General features: G+C 41.7%; 1 protein-coding gene across 1 annotated transcript; it reads left to right on the forward strand.

The window, feature by feature from the left end:
* Nucleotides 1-221: 221 nt before the first annotated feature.
* katnal2 (katanin p60 subunit A-like 2) lies at nt 222-9,852 on the forward strand. Its single transcript, XM_030068974.1, has 16 exons — nt 222-321; nt 2,148-2,218; nt 2,921-3,087; nt 3,850-3,886; nt 4,251-4,362; nt 4,637-4,738; nt 4,938-5,009; nt 5,712-5,789; nt 6,060-6,158; nt 6,537-6,600; nt 6,816-6,934; nt 7,360-7,451; nt 7,832-7,942; nt 8,225-8,387; nt 8,645-8,747; nt 9,405-9,852. Exons 1-16 carry the CDS (start codon nt 280-282, stop codon nt 9,542-9,544), a joined length of 1,572 nt encoding a protein of 523 aa, XP_029924834.1. The 5' UTR covers nt 222-279; the 3' UTR covers nt 9,545-9,852.

The raw sequence follows: 9,852 nt of genomic DNA on the forward strand, positions 1-9,852 counted from the left end.
CCCATAAAATTCTTGAACACTTTGATCTGCATTGGACACTGTTTATGCATTCTTCATGTTTGTTTGTTTGTTTTTTTTTTTTTTCCAAATTAAGGACACATGCTATTTTCAGCCAGCTCTACACTGAAGTTTTGCTGTTAGGGTTATGGAAAAAAAAAAACGTAGCCTTTCTAACCACTGGAAAGATGCAGATTTGTCGCCATCTGTTGGCTGAAGTTCAGTAGTGGCAGTGGCAGCAGAGGCAGCGCTAAGAGGAGGAAGGAGCAGAGGAAACTCTCAATGGACCTTTCATATCCGACAATGAACACGGCACATCTAGCGGTGAGCGAAACTTCATGTGTTTCGGTGTTTCCTGACTGAGTTATTCACCTGCTCACGTCGGCTTACACCTTTAGCACAGCGAGGTTAGCGACGCTTACGGTACCAGAAGTTAGTATGAGCCTGCTCTCACCGGGGAGCGCAGCATTAAACTCAACATGTATCGAGAGCAGGCTGTACATGCGTTGTTCCACAAATACACCAGGCATATAACTAACTTAATTCACTTTTTGTAGCGATTAGACACGGAATTGAACCGATTCCAAAATCATTAGCTCGGGAGCTAATCATGCTAGTTTTGCATGCATCAGTTGAGCCAAAGTCGGCATCCACTGGTTGCCTTGGTTACCGGTCAGGTGGTGGTTTTGTTTTGGCCATCAGGCGCCATCTGCTGGCCAAAGTTGAGTAGTGGTAATAACAGAAGGAGCTGTATTATGAAGAAGAAGAAGGAAAAAAATATCGGTGTTTATTGTTATTTCAGCCATGCAGTCCTCACTCAGAACCATGGAAAGTTCTCCGTGTAGTTTCTGTATTGTAAAACACTTTGAACTGCATTTCTTGTATGAAAGATACTATACAAACAAGCTTTACTACTGCTACTATTCTTCTTCTTCTTCTTCTTCTTCTTCTGCTTCTTCTTCAAGCTTAAAAACAGCAAAATAAAAAGATAGATACTATCACACAATAATCAAAATGCTCATAAACTATTAACAGGATAGAGATAAGATAGTTAATGCATGAGTGAAGTTGTTCTAAAGGAAAATAAGGACCAAATGAAGATAATTTTCTGTTGTTGTTATCGTAACCAATAACAAGAAGACTGGCACTGGACTGATGCCATTCTCAAAGGCTCATCATACTCTCCTGCTTCCAGGTTGAGAAGCTGCACAGCTTGTGCTGTTGATCAGAGACAAAACCAAATGGACCCAGTTGTAGAATTATTTCTGTTTCTGTTTTTTATTTCAAGAAGAAATCAAGTGGCACAAAGCTACAAAGCTTGGTTGTAGGAGTAATAGCAGTAGTAGGGTTTGGACTAGCTGTATTTTGCAGTAGTAATAGTAAGTGGTAAAAACAGTAACTACTGGAATCTACTCAAGTAAAGTGCTGATGTTTTGCTGCTGTTATACTATAATCAAAGTAGAGGTAAAAATAAAAAAGTACAGGTGAAACCATCTACTGAGGTAAAAGTGAAAAATTTGCTCAATTTGAGGCAACAGTAATGGTTGTAATAGTAGTGGTAGTGATAATAACAACAGCTTTCCCCATGGGACTTTGTAAATAAAGTGCTTGATGACAAAGACAAACAGATGGTTAAGTTACACCAGAAAGTCAGGCAAAAAGGTTACAGTTGGATATGGATTCCTGGTTAAAGTAAGGAGAGGGGAGGGAGATTACTGGAAAAAAAAAAAAAAAAAAAAAAAAAGTTATATCAAAAAAACCCAAAACCACATAAAAAAAAAAAAAAAAAAAAAAATCCACCAGAAATTCACTCAATAAGTGAAGTAAAACTCTGAGCTCGGTGGCGTGGGTGTTTGAAAGACTGACAGTGAACATCTGTCTCATTTAAGTCTACAGTATGGATTTAGGATTCACCACTGGACGACTCAGATATAACCTGTCCAGACTTTAAAGGTGATCAGCAAAATCTTAAACAGCATTAAAGCCATATCGTTGCATGAACTCATCCCCTGAACACAGAACTGAGTCTTGAGATGTCTCTCTGTCTGTCTGCTCCTTCCACATGTGTGACAAAGTGTTATTGCTTTGACTGTTAGCATAGTAGTTGTACGAGCTGCTACTGAACCGGTCTTTATTTTTCTGTCCAACAGGACGAACTGAGAACCGAGACCAGGAGGAAGAACCTCCTCATCCTCATCTACCACCATCTTCTGGGGCAAGGGTCAGTGTGTGTGTTGTGGTGTGTCAGCGCACCGCCGCAGTGCAATGCTAAAATATTCATTTACATCCAGCATTTTTGGTATTTGGATGCTTTTCTGTATCCAGAGTTGCAGGATGCATTTCAGTGTCATGTTTATGGACATTTTGACATATTGATGGAGAAATCACATACCACAGAGTTAAAACCTGGTCTGTCGTTAGATCAGATAAAAAGAAACTTCATTCATCTTAAGTGGGTTAATCAAGGAAAACATAGAGAAAAAAATTAACAAAAATGTGATATTACACATGTTTTAATTACAGTTGTTACATCGAGGTGTTGCTTGTAGTGCTAGTAGATTACTGAAATTGTAATAGAGGTGTGTAAATGCTGAAGAAGCATGTATGTTAATGTACAGAAATAAGCAGGATTTACAAATATACATCATATTCCCATTAACAAATGTATAGGTGGCCTTGTGTGTGTAGAGAAAGTGTACAAAAGTATGAAGCATGTAAACTATTGCTGCTGTTTCTGGGTACATGTGATTTATCAACACAATGCATCAACAATAAATCATTCTGAGTGTGGCCTTTGGGCTCAGCTGGCATAGGTGTATTTCTTGTTGGCATCACATGCATGCTTATTTCCACTGTGTATGTGTGTGTGTGTGTGTGTGTGTGTGTGTGTGTGTGTGTGTTCACATGTGTGTCCGTCCACTAGCTACATTGATGCAGCCTTAGCCTTGGACCAGGAGACTAACGTGGGTCTGCGGAGGTTCGAGGTTTGTGACAACATCGACCTGGAGACGGTGCTGATGGAGTACGAGAGCTACTTCTTCATCAAGTTCCAGAGGTTCCCCAAACTCACTAGAAGAGCAGAAGAGCCAGGTGAGATGACAAACCAAAACCAGCCAAAAATATGTCAGAGCCAGCGGCTGACGAATGGACAAACCAACTGACTAATCAGCAGTTCTTTATTAGTGATAACCAGGAAATCCTATTTCCACTTGTTCAGGGCATGTAGCTCATGTATATTAGACACACACAGGAAAAAGAGGGAGGGAGGGGGAGAACATGAGTGGGACCAAGACAAAGAACCATGTGCATAAATGTATTAATGGAGCTAAGCTAGTGGCCGTGGAAGGCGGGCCAGCAGGGGGAGCAGGCCCAGGTAGAGCAGGGCACGGGGACAGAGCCAGGGCGCTGACCTGAAGATGGTAGCCACATGCACACAGCAGACAGACACATCCACTCACACACACAGAGAGGAGAAAGGGCTAGTAACACCTAAAACATCACCTAAAACATCTCTACCTTCATCATAGATGAAGGTAGAGAGGAAAGAAAGGAAGAGAAAGTCATGCAAGACAGTGCATCTGCAATGCACACCCAAAGCAGTGGCAGACTGCACCATTTGGAGGGAATAAAATGCTCTGTAGAAGGCTGCATATTTGTTGCAGTCAGTGGGTTCACAGTATAAAGGCCAAGGAGTGACATATAAAGACTTTACTGCATGTCAGCACAGGAGTAAATTATTTAACTAAGTAAAACATCCACAAAAAATCTAACTAACCCTAACCCAAACTAATTAGGTTTGGTATGCTGCTGAATTCTGTGCTGTTTTCCTCTGCATTTCTTTTTTCTGTCCAGTGGAGAGCAGACTTGTGAGAAGTTGTGGCAAGAAGAGGTGAGTGTGTCTCTGTTTCATTCACTTTCAAGGTCAAGCTTTTATCGACTGTAATGGGAAAATAGGCTGCATAGGCTGGTATATGACACAACACATGTTGACAATAAAGGAATAAAATACTGAATCATATACACGTTAACAACTGGACAAAAGAAATAGATTGAAATACCAAGGATCTGTACGCATGTCTGATGTGCTTAGGAGTGAACTGCAGATAGAAGCAGAGAAAACTGAATTGTACATGAATTGTGCTGTATGAAATAAGTTACGTATATCATTTATTTATTTATTTACCCACCACCACTACCACTACAGACAACATTTTTTTTGTCATTTTCTTTCATCTTGTTTCTTTTTCCCTCAGGACTACGAAGCCCCTGCCTAAGATCAGCCCGTCCCACAGACCGCAGTCTGGAAGTGTCGCCAAGACGACCGAGTCCACGGTGACGGTCAGGGATGCTGGTAAAGCTGCCGGTGTAAGTTCCACTGTAAATGCTAAACATATGTGTGAGTGCGACCATGTGAAAATGACACTGATGAAGGCTGACGGCCAGAGACATTTTGTCCCGTGTGAGAAAAATAAAATAGCACACAACATGGACTGAGACTGATGCATCTCACTGCAGCTCTCCAGCTTTCAGAACGATACTGATTGAAGTGGAAACGGCAGTTATAGCTCAAAACGTGTGAGTCACAAAAATGTGAATCCTCTGACTGTCATTTAATCTTTAACCTGTATGTCTTCCAAAGGAAAATGACCTCTCCGCTCCTCCCGAGTCCTCAGAGTTTGGCCTCAGTGTTTCCTCCATCAGCAGAAACGGCACAGGAAGGGAGGCAGGCGTGGACAGGAAGGTACAAGTACACACATTTTATTCATTTACATTATCATAAATTCTTATCCAGAGGGACCCTGAGCAGGACAATAAGTAAAACAAACTGCAATTAAATGTTAAAGCAATGATCTTTCATTTTTCTACAACAATTGTATGTATACTTATTGTTTTACAACTCTGTTTTAACTAGACATTTGTTCTTGTGTTGTCTGTGTCAGAGCCAGCTGACTAATGGCAAAGTTTTGAACCATGATGCTTTCAGAGGAGCTGGCAGTGACTTGGATCACACGGTAACTACAGCACAGCCTCAAGGTCCATTCGACTAAATATAAATTGACAGATCAGTCTAACCAAATGCAATAGGCATATTATGTAACACCCCGACCACATGCTGCACCCTATGTATGTAAAAAAAAAAAAAAGAGGGTGCAATGCTGTGCAGTGGTAACCTGGAGCCAATGTGCATGTACAAAGAAATAAATGGACATGACTATATTATTATTGTAGAGGTAATTAATATGAACATTTTCAGTTGTGTTTATTTAGTGTGAGACTAGGAAGAAACCCTGGTTGTCGCAGTGATTAGTTAAAGTGATTTTGCTTTTGTTTGGTGTAATATCCACAAAATGTATAAACTTCACATCACTCTGATATAATTTTTCCTTCCTTTTATCCAGCTATTGGTTTCCGCTCATTCAGCACTGCTTGATTTGAAAAAAAAAAAAAATTGGTTTGTTGCAATGTAAAAATGTGGGTAAACTGTAGTATATGGGCCAAACATTCAGTCACTGGTTTACGGTGGTAAAGCAAAGTCGACTACCTGAAGGTTGATCTCAGTTTCCATGTCAACAAACATGCCTTCATCAGAGTTGGTACTTAAAAACACACAAATCAACAGCAGCAACAATAGCAATAATACTAATAACACTAATACTCAGACTCATGCTATTAATAGAATAAAATGATGGAATACATTTTGTTTTGTGATGTAGGAACGGCTGCTGAAGCCCCTCGGTGCTTTATTTGGAACAAACAGTGAACTGAGAGAACTGGCTGCAGTTATCAGCAAGGTATTGCACAGCACAGCGCGCGCACACACACACACACACACACACACACACACAACTGCACCCACAAACTGAAAATATACTTAAGTGATTTATTTCATATCCAGCATGTCCATCATCATTGCTGCTGTAAAGGTGTCAGAGAGTTAACTTTGTGAGTGTGTGTGTGTGTGTGTGTGTGTGTGTGTGTGTGTGTGTGTGTGTGTGTGTGTATGTGTATGTGTGTGTGTGTGTGTGCATGTTTATCCATGTGTGTGTATTCACCCTTAAAAGGACATTTATTTGCACAACCCCAACGTGCGGTGGGAGGACATCATCGGCCTTGAGGACGCCAAGCGAACAGTCAAAGAGGCCACCGTCTATCCCATTAAGGTGAGTCCGCTGCTGAGGGCTTAAAGGGGCGGAGGAGCCGGGGGTCAGGCCAGTCTGTTAGCCTGACTGTAAATCTATATTTGAGATATCAGCAGACAGAATATGGTCTCTGTATCATATGTTTGTGGCTGTAACCTCATGTTGAACCATGAGGGGAGACTTAACAAAAGGCTGTTGTAATTGACACGTTACCCTAGAGGGAGCTCCTCTGCCCCTGCCATCACTCACAGCCTCGGCCTCTGTGATTATATTCTTCGCTCCTATCATCACAATTATCTCCTCTCCTTTCTTCTATCGACCCTGCTCTCTCTCTGTCCTTATTTCCTTTCTTTAATTGTCTTTTCGTCACTTCACTCATGTCCTCTGCTCTCTCTCTAGTACCCCCGGTTTTTCACAGGCATCCGGTCTCCCTTGAAAGGCCTGCTTCTCTATGGCCCTCCAGGTAAGGCCTCCAATTGGACAGTCCACCTGTCAGTCAAATGTCCGTCCGCTGCCTAGTAGACTTCAGCATATCAGATATTCGAGAATCAAAATTACTTACTTTAGACAGCCCTGTGGATATTTCCTAGATCTCAATAACTTAAGTCATATGGACACACACATTACTATGAAACATGTAGTTCTTTCTCTCTCTCTCTTCCTCACACACACACACAGGCACTGGCAAGACCATGCTGGCCAAGGCAGTGGCCACAGAGTGTAACACCACCTTCTTTAACATCTCTGCCTCCAGCATCGTCAGCAAGTGGAGGGGCGAGTCTGAGAAACTGGTCAGGGTAGGTTTTTATTCAACACACACAAGTGCAATAATAACACCATTGTTAACAACAACAATACAACAACAATAATACAGTAATAATACTAAATGTATTTTTCATTTCATTGCACAAAAAAGAGAGAGGTTATGTGGTGTGAATGCATGCAGAGTCAGTAGAAGGAGGTGAACAGAACAAGATGGATGACATTTTCACCCTAGGTGGTTTTCTAGAAAAGTCCCATTGTCTGCTGTTCATTTGTCTCTGTTCAGCCCAGGTTTAGGGCTCCCTGTCGCCCCCTAGAGGTGGCCTCACATATTCTTGTCAGTGGAATATCTTCCTATATAGACAATCTTTGGTTACAAGCTTGCATAAGTTACCCTTTTGTTGTGTGTTTGGGAATTTGTTACCTGTGAGTGTGTGTGTGTGTGTGTGTGTGTGTCCAGGTGCTGTTTGAGCTGGCCAGGTATTACGCTCCGTCCACCATCTTCCTGGATGAGCTGGACTCTGTGATGGGACACAGGAGAAGCAGCTCGGGGTGAGTCGAACAACAGAGAGCAGTGAATGTAGATGAAGCAGTTTCAACAAAAGTGAACTGTCTTTATTTTATTTCCTGAAAGTCTCCAAACATGTTATCATCAGTTAATTATTTAAGTTAATTAAGAAATGTATTTGTGTGTGTATGTGTCCTGATCAAACCCCATCTTGCCGTGCTTGTCATCCTAGAAACTTTAATTTTGAAGTACATTTTGTTTTAACACTTCAAACATTTACTCAATACTCTTATCCAAAACTACCACGAGGTTTAGAAATGTTGTACATTAGAATGATTAAAGTGTTCATTTTGGCCATTGTTTTAGCCATAATTTGCTACTGTCATGCATGTAAATAAAACGTGGAGTTAATGTTTGTTTGCAGAGGAGAGCATGAGAGCAGCCGCAGGGTGAAGGCAGAGCTGTTGGTTCAGATGGACGGACTAGCAAGATCAGACGACCTGGTCTTTGTCCTGGCTGCCTCCAATATGCCATGGTAACACACACACACACACACACACTGAAATACATCATACTCATACACAGAGCCATTTTCAGCTTTACATATGTTAGGATGATAAATAACAGATGGGGATATGTCAACATTAACTGTAGGAAAAGAAACTGTAGAGGAAGAAAAATTGAATTGTTGAAGATATTCAGCCCATCAGAGACATAAAACTGTCACATCGCCTTCTGTCATTTAATTGACAATTTAATGTTGAAGCGAATGGCTGTTTCTGCTGATTTGTTAGCCTGCCTCCTCTCTGTCTGACAGGGAGTTGGACCACGCCATGCTGAGGAGGTTAGAGAAGAGGATCCTGGTTGGTTTGCCATCCGAGCCCGCACGCCAAGTCATGATCTCTCATTGGCTGCCCCCCCTCAGCTCCACAGGAGGGGTCGAGCTACAAACTGAGCTGGACTACCAAACACTGGCAAAGGTATTTCCGCACCTCAGGCAATGAGTATGAGGGAAAAGTCAGCTGAGGGTTAGTGCAAGTGGTAGCTTGCAAAATCTTATAAAATGAATCAAAGCTAAATACCGGCATGACTTGTTATTTTGCAAGATTAGAGTGAAATCATGCAATATTTGGGTATGAGGAAGTATGGATGAGACTAGACATTGTGTTAATTTGCTGGTTTTACTCTGGGTGTGTGTGGGTGTGTGTGTGTGTGTGTGTGTGTGTGTGTGTTTCAGGAGACAGAGGGCTACTCTGGCTCTGACATCAGGCTGGTGTGTAGGGAAGCTGCCATGAGACCTGTCCGCAAGATCTTTGATACTCTGGAGTCACACAAGCAGGGTATGACACACACACACACACACACATTACACACTTGGATAAGAAACCCTTTTTCTTACAGAGCACATTAATCTAGATCCATTTTTTTTTGTTTGTTTGTTTGTTTGTGAGTCAGTCGGTTTTATTTGCACCACCATTCCCTCTCCCGGCTGGCTCACGGTGCCAATAATTTCTGCTGTTTCAGGCTCTGTGCTTGGTTGCTCTAATCAAAAGCTAAAAAAATGCCTAATTTTTCTCTCCCAGAATGCACTGCAAAGAATTGCACACTCATTTGGCCCCTACTAATGAGCTATGATGGCTTTCAGGAAACAGTAGGCACATTAAGGCATGAATGTGTTGAACAAAACGGCAAAACAGCGTGAAATTAAAAACAGAGCTTTCAAGGGCCTGGATAATTTCCTTCCCTGACACACACACATACACACACACACACACACACACACACACACACACACACACACAAACACATTGCTCCTACTTACTGTCTCTGGTGTGCAATATTGTTGAATCTTTTTCATCAATTTCTTCAAGCTTCAATCTTTCACTATTGAACTCTATCTGTGTGCCTGTACCTACAGATGGGGAAATAAACTTAGATCACTGCAGCCCTGGGTTTTGTCCAGTTCCCTTTAGCCTCACTGTGTTTTTGTGTCACAGGACCCTCTGACATGCCCGACATTAGGCTGGAAACTGTAGCGACTGCCGACTTTCTGGAGGTGATGGCGCACACCAAACCCTCGGCCCGAAACCTGACCCTCAGATACACAGCCTGGGAGACAGAGAATGAGTGTGTGTGACTCTCCTGTACATGTGCACGTACAGTTTCACCTTCACACACAAATGACACAGTCTGCCTGAGAAAGTTTTTGTTCATACTATTGTAAATATGAAAATTCACCTGCTGGTTCATATGGCCATTGTTTTATTGGATGAGAAGATGTCATTTATATATGCACTCTTTCTAATTGTTCATCCACAAAATAAGTACGGTAAAATAATAAATGGAAAGCCAAGGATATAGCTCCATTCATTCAAGCATCATTTTAATGACTAAACATTTGTTATTGTAGCAAGGGATTGTTGATATTAAAGCAGCTTCCCCATA

This window comes from Myripristis murdjan, chromosome 14 (genome assembly GCF_902150065.1).
Source record: "Myripristis murdjan chromosome 14, fMyrMur1.1, whole genome shotgun sequence".
NCBI lineage: Eukaryota > Metazoa > Chordata > Actinopteri > Holocentriformes > Holocentridae > Myripristis > Myripristis murdjan.